Here is a 17,243-nt window from a genome sequence, read left to right as displayed (position 1 = left end):
TGCTGCAGCGCATTTGGTATTATTCTGCTTGGTCATCTACTTCTTAATGGACATAATGAATGTGTGTATGTGTGTGTGCGTGTGTGTAAGAGTGAGAAAATGAGAGCTGCAAACGAGGATGACCAATAACACAGGCCACTGAAGGCAAGACACTGCAGGTGAATAGGGTAAAAAATGACTAATGTTTATCACCATATTTCCTCGGTTGATTGATTACCCTAACAACTACAAAAAAGGAGTAATGTTAACAATTTCAAATCCAGTAGAATCTACTGTAAATTACTAGCAGCAGTTCGCCAGTAACTTACTGTAAATCAATTATAGCAAAATTACTGTATTTACAGCACAATTTAGCTTGCTTTATATGTATTTTCAGTATTGTATCTTTACTGTAAAATATACATTATAATTAATTAATTGACAATTAATAATTTTCACAATGCAACTTTCAAATACAGTAACATCTCATAACTGTCCTGTGGTAAAAAAAAACGGTTTATATTACTTTAAAATACTGTAGTTTACGAAAATCGTTAACAGCACTGTTAACAATTTCCAGTGCAATCTACTGTGACTTACTGTAAACCATTTACAGCAAAAATACTGTATTTAAGTTTAAAGCGCCATTTAGCTTACTTTACTGTATACTGTATGTATTTTCATTATCGTATATTTTTATTGTAAAATATACATAATAATTTATTAAATAACAATTAATGAATGAACTTTAAAATACAGTAACATAGCACTGTCCTACGGTAATAAAATGTTTACATTACAGTTAAATACTGTAATTTGCAAAAATCGTTAACAACACTGTTAACAATTTATAGTACAATATATAGTAATTTACTGGCAGCGGTTCGACAGTAACTTACTGTAAATTAGTAATATTTACATTTACAGCACCATTTAGCTTGCTCTATATTAGGACTGCACAATATATCATTTCAGCAATGATATTGAATTTTGCGAGTCTGCAATAGTCACATCATAGGGATCAATGTAGTCAGGATTATAGTTGACCAGACATTACAGTTAACACCATAGTTGAGTAATTTAAAATTTTAACCTTCAAGTGAAAGTTTATTATTTGCATGTGTTTTTAAGGCCTGGCTGTAATAATTTTGAAACGATTGTAATCGATAAAACGATTGTAGCTTGAAGGTTAATTTTACATTTGTACTCAATTAAAACAATATAGTGTTATTATTAGTAGTATAATACAGGGATTACTTAATTTCTGCTTCTGAATATTGGTTGACACGCCAGAAAATCTTAAATCTTTGTTTATTTGTATCTTTTGTCTGTTATATTTAACTATGCTTGTCATTTTAAAATGATTTTTTTTGCAGATATACTGCCCTACACAATCATCTCATTGCAGTAAATGAAAGTATGGCAATGTCAGTTTTTTCTAATATTGTGCAACCCTACTTCCATATTTATATTGCAAAAACTGTCCTACAGTAAAATACAGTTCATATTACAGTTAAATGCTGTGTAATTTTTTTAAAAATCGTTAGCAGTGTATATAAAGTGAGAAATGTAATTAAGTACATGCTAGTTTGCACAAATGTTTACATCAAAAATTGTAAATTTGAATATGTCATTTTTAAAATTCTTCATTTTTGACACTTTAGTGACAAGGGTTTGTACTGAAGGCATTTTGAAAATGATAAAGTTTGGTCTACAGTTTGTTAGGGATGCAACAGTTATAGATTTTGCTTGTACCATTATAGTCTGAGGAATAATCATGGTTATCACCATTGTAATGCATTTATTTATTTCAAAACACTACTAGTTTAGAAAATCACATGAAAACTGCTTATTTTTTAAAGTGTTATTTATTGCTGCTTAGTAACTAATACAGCACAAAATAACAATAGAAAACAAACAATAGTCCATTTCTCTATGCACTTTAAAAATAAGTGAAAACAGTTGTTTACCCTGAAAATAAATGACAGAATAAATAAATTAAATAAATAAATTAGGATAAATAAGGATAAATTACAAAAATAGCATTTGTCTAATGTAAATGTGAGCATCGTAATAGCTAAGAATTTCCCTTTTTTAAGAGAGCAAATGTAGTCAAAGGCTGCTGAACCTCTGTCTGAAAGGCACTTTTGATCAACTGTATTATGAACCCTTTTGGTATTTTCCTTTTGTTTTGTTTTTTCTCTTTGAAGTAGAAATGTGTATATTCCATACAAAGTATAAAGCTGACTGGTCAGTTCTTGTCCTGTGACTCATGGCGAGTTCGCGGCATTCTTTCAGTGAGGTACGCCTGGAAAACGTGAGTCCTAATATGCGTGCAAGAAAATAAATGATGAACTCGCACAAGCAATATGTGAACGGCCTTTATTTAATAGCCTCAGCCATAGTTAATCCAGTGTGCGTGGTTATCAACCTCCATAAACAAGCTTTGAACTTTAAACTAGCGCACAGTTGGCATAACTTTATTTAGTTGTGGCAGTTTTGTTACATGCAGAAATGCGTTGTTGAGAAGCCTTTACGATTAATTAAATGCAATGAATTAAATCGTGGTTAATCGTGAAATTGGGTAATCGTTGCATCCCTACAGTATGTAAGTTTTAGTGAACTGCAGATTTACATCTCAGAGAAAAACTAAAACAAGTATTATATTTTAACATTACACACAAATTGATTAAATGTGACAAAAGAAACAGTTAAAAGTGTATTTTGTATGTTTTCTTTTCATTTTAGACTGTAAAAACTGTCTCAAAGTCTGTTTTTGCCTGCAGTTATCAAATTGCACAAGTACGAATATGCTTAAAATGCAGATTTCCCTTTTGTTTTGTGTAAAGTCATTTGCTTTGTTCAACTTTTTCATCTTTTGACATCTGCTGTTTTTCTTCCCTCTATGTTCCCCTTTCTCCCGCATCTGTCCGGACTCCTCCCTCTGCTAGCGCTTGCTGTCCTGAATGGCTTCTAAATAAAGAGGACTCTGCTGCAGGATGACAATATGGCTGCGCCGCTGCTCGCACCTCCAGGCCCCGACAGCTTCAAGAGGTTCACCCCTGAATCTTTGGCCAACATCGAGAAGCGCATCGCTGAGGAGAAGAAGAAGAAGCCTGTTAAACCCAGATCTGACAGCAGTCACCGCGATGACGATGATGACAACAAACCCAAGCCCAACAGTGACCTGGAAGCGGGGAAGGGCGTGCCCTTTATTTATGGGGACGTCCCGTCTAATATGTTGGCCGTGCCCCTGGAAGACCTGGACCCCTTCTATTTGAACAAGAAAGTGAGTAAACTTTCAGCTCCTTTTTTTTCTTGTTTTTTCTCACTCTGGTGAATTCAAGACGTCAAGAAACGCTTCATTCTCCAGAATGTGGGAGAATTAAAGGATAGAAATAGCATTGAGAAGATCTGAATAGTGAGAGGTGGCGATATACATTGATCAATCTAAGATTACATTTGGGTTTATATGAAAGATGAGATAAGAGAGGGAAAATAATCACTTATGAATTTGAAATAAAATGTGGTTAGTAATGATTTTTGGTGGCGATTGATTTGTTAAAATCTAGAAATTTACACTATCTTTTCATTGTAGATACATTTAAACATCTATTTAATCTATAGATGTAATTACACAACAACATTAATACTAATAATTCATTTTATTAATAGATTTGTAAGGTTTTTTTTTAGCTCTCATCTGAAGAAAAAAAAGAAAGAGTATTAAAAAACAACTTTAAAATGTAATTGTACACTTTTTTGGGAAAATTTTTTTTTTATCAATTCAGTTGATCTCGGGTCTGGCAGGGAACACTTATAGCTTAGCTTAGCATAAATCATTGAATCGGATTAGACCGTTAGCATCTTACTCAAAAAATTCCAAAAAGAGTTTTGAAAAATTTGCCCATTTAAAGTTTTTCTGTAGTTCTATATAGCAATAGAACAATTATCAAAACTCTTTTCTTTTTTTTTTGAGAGATGCTAACGGTCTAATCTGATTCAATGATTTATGCTAAGCTAAGATAAAAGTGCTCCCACTAAAACCGGATTTTGACGGAATAGATTTATCAGTGGTAAAGTCAACTGGGAGTTTCAAAATGAGCCTATCTTTAAAAAAATGAGTAGAGCTCCTTCAAACGACCTTCAGTGTAGTTTCTGTTTGTGAATGAATAAAGCATCTAGTACAATAGTAAGTGCTTGTTACATAAGTGAGTACAATGTAGCATATTTAATATTGTGAGGAGATATTTCTTTAAAGGAGAAAATGATTAGTAGCATATTCAATCCATCACATTAGCCCCCCCCCCCCCCCCCCCCCTTTCCTTTTTAGTGATTATAACTGCAGCAGAAGTGTGTTGTTGGGAAGGGTTAAAGTGAATAAAGAGAAGAGAGGAACGAGAGGAAGAAGTGCAGAGTTGCAGATCCGCTGGTCCCTTGAGTCGTGAGGTGAAAGAGCCATTCAGTCTGTCATGGCCATAAAATCTACTTGTTGTTCATGTGTGTTTTCTTCTGTGTGATTTTGGGAAGAATGAAGGGTGCAGTGTGGTCGTGGCACCAGCTGTGTGTGAGAGTTTGACCTTTGGATTGGGAAGGGTTAAGAGACAGATTTTAGCGATGGATAAATAGATTTAATGTAATATATGATTCATGATTTGGTTGAGCAGTTGTGTCTTGTTCAAGCCCTGTTTTGTGTGTTGTTTTACCATTGATTTTAAATTGTTAAATATTTTAACGGATTGTTTATTGTATTTTTGATGAATGGTTATATTTGCTTATGCCATATTTTGTAGCTGTCCTAGTTTTACCCCATATACAGTTGAAGTCAGAATGATTAGCCCCCCTGAATTATTATCATCCCCCTGTTTATTTTTTCCCCAATTTCTATTTAACAGAGGTAAGATTTTTTTTCCAACATATTTCTAACCATAATAGTTTTTTAATAACTAATTACAAATAACTAATAATAATAATAATTATTATTATTATATATAATAATAATATTTGACTAGATATTTTTCAAGACACTGCTATACAGCTTAAAGTGACATTACAAGGCTTAACTAGGTTAATCAGGTTAACTAGGCAAGTTAGAATAATTAGGCAAGTTTTTGAATAATGATGGTTTGTTCTGTAGACTATTGAAAAAAAAAAAAAAGCTTATAGGGGCTAATAATTTTGACCTTAAAATGTTTTTTGAAAAATGTAAAGCTGCTTTAATTCTAACCGAAATAAAACAAATAAGACTTTCCCCAGAAGAAAAATGTGATCAGACATACTGTGAAATTGTCCTTGCTCTGTTAAACATCATTTGGAAAATATTTGAAAATTAAAATAATATTCAAAGGCGGTCTAATAATTCTGACTTCAACTGTATATATTGCACACCATGTCTCAAAAATTAATTGTATTTATTAATAATTGCAATTAATTGTCAAAATACCTCTAACTTTAATTACTGATATATATCACTGCATTACCTTGTTAAGCGATGATAACCTGAATATTGACAGGACTTCAATTTTTTTACTTGCAAACTAAATTAGCACGCATAGAAATAGGCAACGTTTACATATCGAACGTAATAATTGCTAGACTTCTGTCGAACAGTGCGATAGTGCATGGTGCATCTTCTTTGCTCAGTACCATGTCTTTGACAGTGATGATATTTTCAACAGTACGGGCAGTGTGTGGACGACCACTCTCAGACACATGACATACTGATCCAGTGTGATTCATTTTCACCAACATGTAATCCAATCCACCTTTTGTCCAGTTTTTAGTTGAATATTTAAAAAATGAAAAAACGTTAAGCACTGTAATCTTTCAGTTCTCAACCTTCGATTTTCATTCGAAAACACCATTTTTATATAAGCCTTTCGCAGCTGAAAATGAATGCCTCATCATTTCGCCATTGGTGCGTCATCACCAAGAAAAATATTTAAAAGGATTGTTCTAATGCACAGACTGCGCTGTTATTCCTCTATGAAGTTTAGTTATTCTTATTCCTGTAGTACGATAAGCAGTCTTATTTTTGTATGATGTATTATTGTTTTTTTTTTTTTACATGGTGTATATACTTACTTACTCCCAGTGCCATTTATATCGAAGTTGAGCCGATCTATCATTGTTGAGTATCTGTTATTTTGTTTTATTTCTACCATTTTATTATAAATAAATTTGTACTCAATAAACATTATTTATTTAATGTATTTATGCACAAGTAGATACTTTAATGATTATTGAAAATGTTTTATTCTTTTATATGCAAGTTGATCATTTAAGGGAAGGTTTTTATTGCTGTGATTAATGATTATAATTAGCTTATACTAGATTTTGTATGTCTAATAATTTAATACCTTAATATATTTAAAATTTAATTTTGTAAAAAAGTAGATACCTTAATCGATGGTTAATTATTACTAAGATGCGTGATTGTATTTTATGAATTATATATCTGTATTAACACATCTTTTTAATTTACTTGATGTTATTTTATTATATTTAGAGATGAGAACATATTTTAATATATAATTTATTATTGCTGAGAAGTATATATTTAATTTAATTTAATTTAATTTAATTTAATTTAATTTAATTTAATTTAATTTAATTTAATTTATGTATTATTTTAATTTATTTCTACCATTTTATTATAGATAAATATAAACTCAATAAACTTTATTCATTTAATATATTTATGCACAAGTAGATACTTTAATGATTATTGAAAATGTTTTATTATTTTATATACAAGTTGATCATTTAATGGAAGTTTTCTTTTATTGCTGTGATGAGTGATTATAATTTGTTTATACTAGATTTTGTAGTTCTAATAATTTAATACCTTAATTTTTTTAAAATGCAATTTTGTAAATGAGTGGATACTTTAATAAATAGTTAATTATTACTAAGATGCTTAATTGTATTTTATGAATAAATATACCTCAGTTACACACATTTTAAGTTACTTGATCTTATTTTATATGTATTTATAAGTAATGAAGTATATATTTTATAAGTAATTATATTTTTGGTTAAATCCAGTTTTGTCTCTTTAATTTCATTTTAATTTAATTTAATTTAATTTAATTTAATTTAATTTAATTTAATTTAATTTAATTTAATTTTATTTTATTTTATTTTATTTTATTTTATTAAATTTTATTAAATTTTATTAAATTTATTTTATTATTTTAATTTTTTATTTTGTTTTATTTTATTTTTGATTTCCTGTTATTCCTTATTAACTGTTTCCAAGTACTGACAATGTCCTCCGTTATACCATTATCACTTAATCCATTCTGTAGACAGGCAGACTGATATCTTTCATCCTGCAAGTTGTAACTAAAGATTGAGAAGTGTTTGGATGGGGTGTTGGTCATTTGAGGCTTTACGGTAAGTGCATTCAGTGACGTGGAGTAGATCGGATGTACTTGGAGTTAAGTGCAACAGTGATGCTGGATCCAGTTTTCCACTATTGAACACCCTCCTCCCCCGCAGCCATTCCCTTAGCTCTTGTCCACATCTTCACGTCCCTCTTCTCTGTAGATGATGAAATTTTCAGTAGCTTTGCAGCAGATCACTTATGCTGTCAGATGGGAAGACCAGAAGGCTGTTTTGTGTGCGTGCAGGTGCTGTGATCACATGTATGTTTAAGCTTTTTGTTGTAATATAAACTTTCTCACCTCTGACCTTTATAAAGATGATTACAGAGGGTTGAAGTTACTGTTGGGATTATAGTGCCAAAAGTATGTCAAATGTCGAAAGTATTGAGCAATTGCTAGGTTAATTGCTGTATGATTAATCAAAGTGATTTTTATGCACATCTTGTCAGTAAAGCCGGTTCTGTAATCAGTAGTAAATCTCAAATTTCTTCTTTCAGATGGAGCAATATTTAATAAACAGAGCCATAGTTCAGTGACAAGCTACTTGAAATTGTTTAACTGGTGCAATCCTAAAATCAAAGATAAATGTTCTGTGATTTGACAGCTGTTTGTATTGATTCTCAATGAACTGTATCTCTGTGCTTGAAAGCATGTGAAAATACAACATTTGATAACACGTTTTTACAAACTCACCTCATTACTTTAGTCAAGTGTTCAAAATAAATCATTCTGTCAGGTGATTCTGTAGTTGGGAGTTTATTAGGTTCAGTGTCCCGTTTAGTGTTGGGTGTGATTATTTACAAATTTTCTACTAGTTAATTACATTTACTTTTTAAAATTCAGACATTATTATAATTAATTTAAAATACAGTTTTAATTAAAAAAAAATTCCATCAAAGAAGGTTTTAGTAGTAGCTCATGCTTAAGAAACAGTATAACGTTTCAGAAACCTGTATCAATAAATGGTATGTATGAAATATGGCAGGGCTATTCAATTAGTTTGTCATGGGGGCCAGTTTATGAAGAGTATCCCAAATGAGGAGCCGAAAATATATGACTTGCAATATGAGTGATGACACAACAGCAATATAAGAGCCCATTTGTTGTATTTATGCTGCTTAAGACACCCACATTGTATTTTTCTACATTGAAATGTAAATTTATTGTATTTTGAAACTTAATAATATACATAATACATTATTACGTACATACATAATATCAGTGCATTGAACACTAGTTTATAAAAAAAATTTTTTTTTACAAACATTCAAAAGTTTTTCAAAGCACAACAAAAGCAGTGCATTGCTGAAGTAGGCTTCTTCTACATTCAGACATATTTATATATTATGTTTTAACCTGCATAACAATTATGAATGCAACAATTATAGATTGTGGTTGTACGATTATATAGTCTGAAGAATAATCATGGTTTCACGGTGATTATGTCTAATGTAAACTTATGCTTTATGTTAGGTAAGTATTTAAATAAACTGTTGTTATTATTGGTGTTTATACATACACAATCATTTTAATCATTTGTAATAATTTATTTAACATATTTTTTGTTTACATTACAATGAAAGCTACACACAACTCTCACCACTACGGCGTGAGATTTTTTCTACTCGGTGCATTTGGAAGGCGTGAGCGTATCGCTCCGCTTGCGCAAGCATATTGGCATATATTCTTACATTGGAAATAACGAACTTGTGTGCGGAAAAGATGCAATATGTGAATCCAGTGTGCGTGCATATTAGCCTTGGTGAATACGCTTTTAACATTAATCAAGCGCACAAGTGGCATACCTTTGTTTAATTGCAGCAATTTCGTTCCGTGCAACAGAAATTTGGCGTTGAAAAGCACTTACGATTAAGTATCCAAATGTTTCCGGCTGCTCGCCCCACTTGCTTAATGTCAGGTGACTCACGCTCTGCGCAGTTGAACTAGTGCTGTATTGAACATATGCACGTCACTTTTATACTTCACTAACTATAGCGGCTGTTTTTTGACTTAACTAAATTTATTTTTGATGTCTTGGTCACACTATTTGAAGGACCGGAACAAATTGCCTTGCGGGCCCCCAATTGAATAGCCCTGAAATATGGTGTTAATAATTAGACACATTTTGGGTTTTGGTATATACAGGGTATTGTTTAAAGTTTAAGTGCTAATGTTTTTAAACAAAATAAAAAGGTCCTGTTTGTCTCAAATTTAAACAGGGAAATTTTGAAATGTCTATGCATGGAGATTTTTTTGGTGATTCACAGTATTTAGTCAAGTAATTAAAGACAAAGTAATTAGAAAAGTAATTATATTGGTGTATTTAGTAATTATTTACTTCATTGAAGTAACTTACCCAACACTAGTCATGTTAAGGGGGTTTCGTGGCCGAAAGAGAAGAGCGGGGAGTATGGTGGACTGATATGAAATTACTTAATTTGTTGATGATTTACTCACCCTCGAGCCATCCAAGATGTTGGTCACTTTTTTCTTCAGTAGAACATTAAAGAAGATTTTTAACTAAACCTGTGGTTCCTTGTGATGCGTAAAATGCAAGTCTATTGCTATGTGTTCTTTGAGAGTCCAAAAACATAATTAATGATGCTATATCGAGGTCTGGGCAACGCAGTGGCGCAGTAGGTAGTGTTATCGCCTCACAGCAAGAAGGTCGCTGGATCGAGCCTTTGCGGTACAGGTGAATTGGGTAGGCTAAATTGTCTAGTGTATGTAAGTGAATGAGTGTGTATGGGTTTCCCAGTGATGGGTTGCGGCCGGAAGGCTGCGTAAAACATAAGCTGGATAAATTGGCGGATAATTTCGCTGTGGCGCCCCCAGATTAATAAAGGGACTAAACCGAAAAGAAAATGAATGAATGAATATCGAGGTCTTGTGAAACAAAACAATGGATAGATGGCGGAGGGGTGTCGCGGACAAAGGACGAAAGGGAAGAGAGGGGGGAGGGGCTGTTGTTGCAGACGAAAGTGATGAGGGTTGGTGAGTCATAGAAGAAAGTGAAAGTGAACAGTGGCAGGGGAGGAGGGCGGTTCAGTAAAATAAGATGCTGATAAGAAAAACCCTGTTACCACTGCATTATTATCTTGAATACACAATATTTGCAAATAGTACTGAACACATTCATGACATTCAGGAGCATAAAGTTCCTATTTCAAATTGACTGGTGCAAGCTCATGCATTAGATGCTGTTAGTTTGCAACAAACAACACACATTCATCAAATGGTAGTTGTGCTTATCCTTGAAGATACAACCTACATGCACATCTCATTTTAGATTACACATTCCCAGTGTTTCAGTGTTTGATACATGTCATTATGTGACCACTCCTGACTGACTTGATTCTGCTTAAGAGTGATTGCTGAGGCTGTGGATTAAAGGTCACGATGCTGTAAATAATGATCAGTTTCATGCAGAGACAGATTATTTGACTTCATAAGACTTTTAATGTATCGCCAGGAGATGCAGGTATTCCCTTGTTTTGCCTGTATCTGTTACTAGATTTCAAAAGTGCTGTTAGCCATTGACTTTTGTGTAAAAATCAGGATCATTTAAAGTATGTGAATCTGCAAAGGTGTATGTGTAGATGTTTTTAGCAGTTTCTTGGTGAACTGAACAAATTGAGATGCAGAAAATAATTTGCAAGTTGTATTCAGTTTCTCCAACAATGTCTTAAAAGGAGTAGACTGTTTACAAAAAAAGAGATGCATGATTTTTAAACATATGTTAACGTTCCCATATAGTTCCAATGTTGTTGTTTTTTCCATTTTTGGGGGAATGTTTTCTGTTGGCTCTTTTTTGGGGTAATTAAAATCTGTCCTTCATAGAATATTGCAGAGAGGCTTTAAACTTAAATGTAACCTCCAAAAAAAGAGAGTATTTGGTGTACGTTTTTCTCTACTAGACTGTACAAATATATGTTAGTTAACAGTTTCTGTATTTTGGGTTTTCCATTATTTATGTTTGTGAATTCCATTATAGGATGTTGATCTCTGCTCTGTTAACTTTTGATGTTAAAAATTCAACTCTCCATTTAACAGGGTGACTTTTATTGACATTGTTGTAGGTTGAGACATGATATTGTTTAAGAAATCATATATAGAGAACCAAGTTTGTAAAATAACAGAAAACATACTGGCAGTTTATTATCAGGTTTTTGCAACATAATTTACAACACCAGCCCTGACAATAGATCACTTTAAACCAGGGGTCACCAAACTTGTTCCTGGAGGGCCGGTGTCCTGCAAATTTTAGCTCTCACCCTAATCAAACACACCTGAAGCTAACCAAGGTCTCACTAGGTATCCTTGGAACACCCAGGCAGGTGTGTTAAGGCAAGTTGGAGCTAAACCCTGCAGGAACACCGGCCCTCCAGGACCGAGATTGATGACCCCTGCTTTAAACTAGGGTTGTAACGGTATGATTTTTTTACGGTATGATAATCGTCTAAAACAATACCACAGTTTGACGGTTTCGCGGTATACGGTATGTTACAAATGTTACAAAATAATAGAACAGTGAAGCAAATTTGACTTTTTCCAAATAATATATTTTTAGTTACTATAAACAACACCACTTACAATGAAAAGAATAAAAAAAATAAGAAAACAATAAATAATGTGTCAAAGTCCAAATAAAGTCCAAATAAACATGGTGCAAATCCTCAGTAAAAAAAATAGACATAAATATTTACTATACTATAAATAGTTACATAACGAAACTAGATTCAATATGGAACATCCTTAGGTTTTATGTGCCAGCATGGATATGGTTGTCTGTGGATATGGATTTGGTTGTCTGCAATGCAGACAAACAGCTGCACCTTCATTTGCGTCTTTTGAAAACAGCAAGAGCAGCAGTTCGTCATTGCTGTGTCACTGTTTTGTCATGTTTCTGTGCTCCTGTGCATGCAAAAGTACTTAGTATGAGAATTATTTCATGCAAAACTTTTTTTTTTGCGTTTTATTTAGCCACGCATAAATGTATGCCTATCTCTCATTCCGTGTTGTTCAAAAAGCTCATTGTTTGGTCCACAAACAAAAGCGAAACCTATGCTTATTGGTTGTGATATAGCGAGTTTGAACCAATCTGGGCATAGAGGAGGGACATTGCATCAATGTATCATGTCTGGTTTGTCCGGAGACACAGTGACGAGCGTTTCTTTGTCAAATCAGCGTGGTCAAATTTTGATGACGTAACCGCACTGATTCCGGAGCCTCTGAAATGTTATGTGATACAGCACTGGAAAGCTGAGATTCTCTTCTTTATGCCAATCTTTGAATTGTATGAATCGGATCAGCGGATCAAAAGTTATTAAACATTTAAAAGCAATGCTTATTTTTAGCCGCGGGCGGCTGTCTCGGGTCTTTAAGGGTTAAAACCGTTGATATGCAATTGTTCATGGTATGATAATCGTGCACGTTCAAATCGTGGTAGACCGTCATACCGGTATATTGTTACAACCCTACTTTAAACTAATAAAAATGTTCATAAAAGTCACTTTTTCAAACTTTTCAAGATTATAAGTTGTTGGAAGAAAGCTCAGGGTCCCACAATGCAATTCAAAAATGGGAATAAGTGGTAAAAAAAACAGAAAAATTCGGAAAACACTGTCAGTTTACAGATATTTTTAAAGTGTAAATGAATCCTGCTATTTATGTAAACCAACAGAGAACATTTTGAGAACATTCAGTATTCACATGGACTATTTTCTGTTGTATTTTGGCCCAATCCCAAATCTGTTTTTGTATTATTTTTGTAATATGTTTGCAATAAGATCGTAACTGTACTGTCCATTTAAATCGTGGCCATATTCATGTATGTAAACATACAAAAACAACATTAACATTATAGCAGACACTGTTAAAAGCTCATTCCCAGCCAATAGACTTTTCTGACAGGGTATTCGAGTGTCATCGAGTGACAGAATGTTGTGTGCTACCATACAGGAGTTATTATTAGGGATCATAGGTAGCAAAATTTAACGGTTTTTATTAAAAAGCATGACAGTAAAACACGAACACGGATATGAACATATTAAAACATATGCTTGTTTGTTGTAAAAATGTATAAAACAATGAAAAAAAAAGCTAGTTTCTGCATCTTCCAGGTGCAGCCATGCTGCCGTTGTTTTAATTTTCTAACCCCTTGGTTTCTAATGTAGTCCTGAAAAATCTCAGTTTCGAGATGTATCTAGCCCTTCCCCTTAGCCCTACGCTTTCAGGCTAAAGAAAATTGAAAACCCTTACCCCGTCACGTGAACGCACAAAATAAGGGGTAGGGTTAAGGGGAAGGGCTAAGGGGTAGAATTGGGATTGGGCCTTGGTGTGCTCTGCAGCTCACCCGGTAAAGCATTGTATTTGTGAAAGTGTGAGTCCTGTAAAACATCATAGTTCAATACATTGCTTGAAGTCATGTTTAAAGCCAGTTATAATGACAAATGTGTAGTTCTGTGTAACATTTGGTTTTATTACGTTGAGGAGAGTATTGTTTAGCTTATGTGAAGCTTGCAACATCCTCTTGTGGACGTTTTATAACAAAAGTGTTGTAAAATGTATATGGCGATGTCCATTTCATCTTTTGCTGAAACATAGCCAGTCACGTATTTCCAACGAGTCTTGGTTGCAGAATCTTCTTTTATGTTTCTTAAACAACATAGGGTGTGCAAATGAACATAATTATTCTGTTTTTCTTTCCGAATAATCTCTTTTTGGTGGAAGTCAAGTGCTTGTCATGCTTATTTTAGCATTAACATGAACACGATGCTCATTAATATGAAGATTTGGGAAACATTAGTGTGTTTGATTTTTTGGCCAGGGTCCTGTGATCTGCAGTTCTGTCCTCAGTGAAGAGTGCAGTATTGTGAGAGTGGGAGCTCCCGCCAGCGGAGGAAGCCCACAGTCTGTCGCAGTGTGTGTGTGTGTGTGTGTGTGTGTGTGTGTGTGTATGTATGTGTGTGTGTGTGTGAGTGAGACTCTGGGGAAACCAGCGCTCAGTATTCAGTAACACATGGAGCCTTCTGGGCGGTTCACAGCTTTTGCTAGTGTGACAGTCTTTGGGATTCTGTGCCTCAAAATGACAGCTGTCTTCAGACGAAGGACGCAGCGTTTTCTATATGACATACGCTGCCTTTTAAATTAGGATTTGTTAAACATGTTTAAATGCACAGATATAGGCAGGGGTAAAAAACGGAGGCGAGGGATGGAGAAATAGACGTAGGAACAGGTGAAGGCGCTCATTTTGTCCTCCTTCAGATGGCTGTCTATTTTTAATCTAATTAGATTTCAGGAAGATTCTCATCCGCTCGTCTCTGTGGTGTTTCCTTGAGAGAGAGAGAGAGACAGAGAGAGAGAAAGAGGGAGACAGAGAGTGTTTTGTGCAAGAAAATGTGTATCACAGACAAAAAGAAATCAGGATTTTGATTCTTTTTTTATAAAGCATAATAAAATAGGACTTTTATGGCCCGTTTCCACTGAGTGGTACAGTACGGTACAGTACAGGTCGGTACAGGTCACTTTTATGAGGCTTGTGTTTCCACTGCTAAAAGGGTACCAATGGTGGGTGTGGTGTACGACAGAAAGTTTCAGTTGACGTCATTCTCACTCGAGGAAATGTCAAAGTAAAGCTGTACGGGTCGGTCATATATCATATGAGAAGCACTTCTCACAAAACAGAGGCTTTATACACATAAATACTAAATGTTCATGACTAACCTTTCTATGAACATGATTTGATTATAACTGCAGATCAATGATAAAAATATAGCCTACTGTAATATCTGAAATTAAAAATTACAATTAACATTATATATGCAATATATATGAACACATAAAGACCCTTACAGTCTCCGATATGTTACCAATTACAGATTAACTACACACAGCATACATTAAGTCCTTATTTGGATTCACAAATACACAACTTGTAGTTCACAGTCAGTGCAAACCTCTCGTCTGCATCTTAAATCTTCACCAGCATATGTAGCCTCTTGTTAGAAAGTAATTCCTTCATTCAGAGTTCATAATAGTCAAGAAGGTGATGATAATAGTTAAAGATGGCAGTTTGTTTATGTTTTAGATTGCTGAAATCATTTGCTCCTTTGTTTTTTCTGGCTTCTCCTTTGTTTTTTTGCACTTTCCTCTTGCGTTTGTCCGTTTCTGAAAGGATCGGATGTCAGAAGCGATTCAATAATCATGCGCATGTTATTAATATGAGCTCAAGAAGATAGTTTTTTTGAATATGGATGCACACGAGAGCTCTCTCTAGAAAGTGAAACTGCTCGCGCTTATTACGGCCTTGTAAAACAAAAACAGGCCAAGGCAGATTTTATTCTTCATGGCTTTGTGGCTGTACATTAAGACAACCACAAGGTTTGTTTGAGCTCAGGTCGATCATGCCTTGCTCTTATATGTATATAGTATTACGATGTAATGTCTCGGCTGTGTTTTTAAAAATGCACCCCCCCCCACCCCGAATTATTAAACCTCCTGTATTTTTTCCCTCAATTTCTGTTTAAGTTTTTTTCAACACATTTCTAAACATAATAGTTTTAGTAACTCATGTCTAATAACTAATTTAATTTATCTTTGCCATGATGACAGACAGATAGATAGATAGATAGTTGATAGTTGACACTGACAATATGTAGACAGATAGATGCACAGACAATCAGACATATCAATAAATGCATGTACAGATGGATGGATGGATGGATGGATGGATATACAGATGCATAGATTGAAGGACAGACAGACAGACAGAGAGATAGATAGATAGATAGATAGATAGATAGATAGATAGATAGATAGATAGATAGATAGAGAGAGAGAGAGAGAGAGAGCCTGCACACACACACACACACACACACAAACACACACACTGACATGATTGTAAATGAATCATTGTACATATACTGATGATCATAGTTTTTATTACTATTTTATCCTAAAATGTTGATTGTTAAATGTACAGTTTATTCTGATCTATTTTTGTATTGATTTTTATATGATATGTTGAACAATAATATAATATATTCAATATTAATGTGGTATATTGAATAATATGATGTATTGTTAAAATTTTATATGATGTATTGTTAAAAATATAAATATTACCTCTTTATTTTACTACTATTTACTGTGTGTACTGTTTTTTTTTATTACATATGTATGTTACTTTTTATGTAAACTAACTGCTTTGGCAATACATTTGTAACATTTGTCATGCCAATAAAGCAATTATTGAATTGAATTTTGAGAGAGAGAGAGAGAGAGAGAGAGAGAGAGAGAGAGAGAGAGAGAGAGAGAGAGAGAGAGAGAGAGAGAGAGAGAGAGATAAACAGACAGATGGACAGAGAGATAGATAGATAGATAGATAGATAGATAGATAGATAGATAGATAGGTTAATTAGGTTAACTAGGCAGGTAAGAGTAATTGTGCAAGTTATTGTATATCGATGATTTGTTTTGTAGACAATCGAAAAAAATTAGCCTAAAGGGGCTAATAATTTTAACCTTAAAATGGTTTTTAAAAAGTTTAAAAACTGCTTTTATTCTAGCCGAAATAAAACAAATAAGACTTTCTGAAGAAAAAAAAATATTATCAGACATACTGTGAAAATTTCCTTGCGCTGCTAAACATCATTTGGGAAATATTTAAAAAGGAAAAAAAATTCAAGGGGTAGCTAATAGTTCTGACTTCAACTGTACCTTTTGACTGTGGAAACGACCATAAAAGCGTTCTGAACCGAACCGTACCATACCACTCTCATTAGGTAGAATATATATCAAAATATGTTTCATTTTGTTACCCTATAGGTAAAATTAAATACAAATGTATACATAAAAATACAAAACAAAACAAAA

General features: G+C 33.5%; 1 protein-coding gene across 10 annotated transcripts in view; it reads left to right on the top strand.

Moving 5' to 3' along the window:
* Nucleotides 1-17,243, top strand: part of scn8ab (sodium channel, voltage gated, type VIII, alpha subunit b) — a 101,046-nt gene that overhangs the window by 10,907 nt on the left and 72,896 nt on the right. For 9 of the 10 annotated variants that reach the window (XR_012407459.1, XR_012407458.1, XM_068221810.1 and 6 more), the window contains exon 2: nt 2,931-3,268. Coding sequence is in view for 8 of the 10 variants with exons in the window: in XM_068221810.1 (XP_068077911.1) it covers nt 2,987-3,268 (282 nt within the window). In the remaining 2 variants the exon portion in view is untranslated. 10 annotated transcript variants of the gene reach the window in all.

The sequence above is a fragment of the Danio rerio genome, chromosome 6 (assembly GCF_049306965.1).
Source record: "Danio rerio strain Tuebingen ecotype United States chromosome 6, GRCz12tu, whole genome shotgun sequence".
NCBI lineage: Eukaryota > Metazoa > Chordata > Actinopteri > Cypriniformes > Danionidae > Danio > Danio rerio.
The sequence above is the reverse complement of the archived record's forward strand: the minus strand, read 5'-3'. Positions and strand labels throughout refer to the sequence as shown.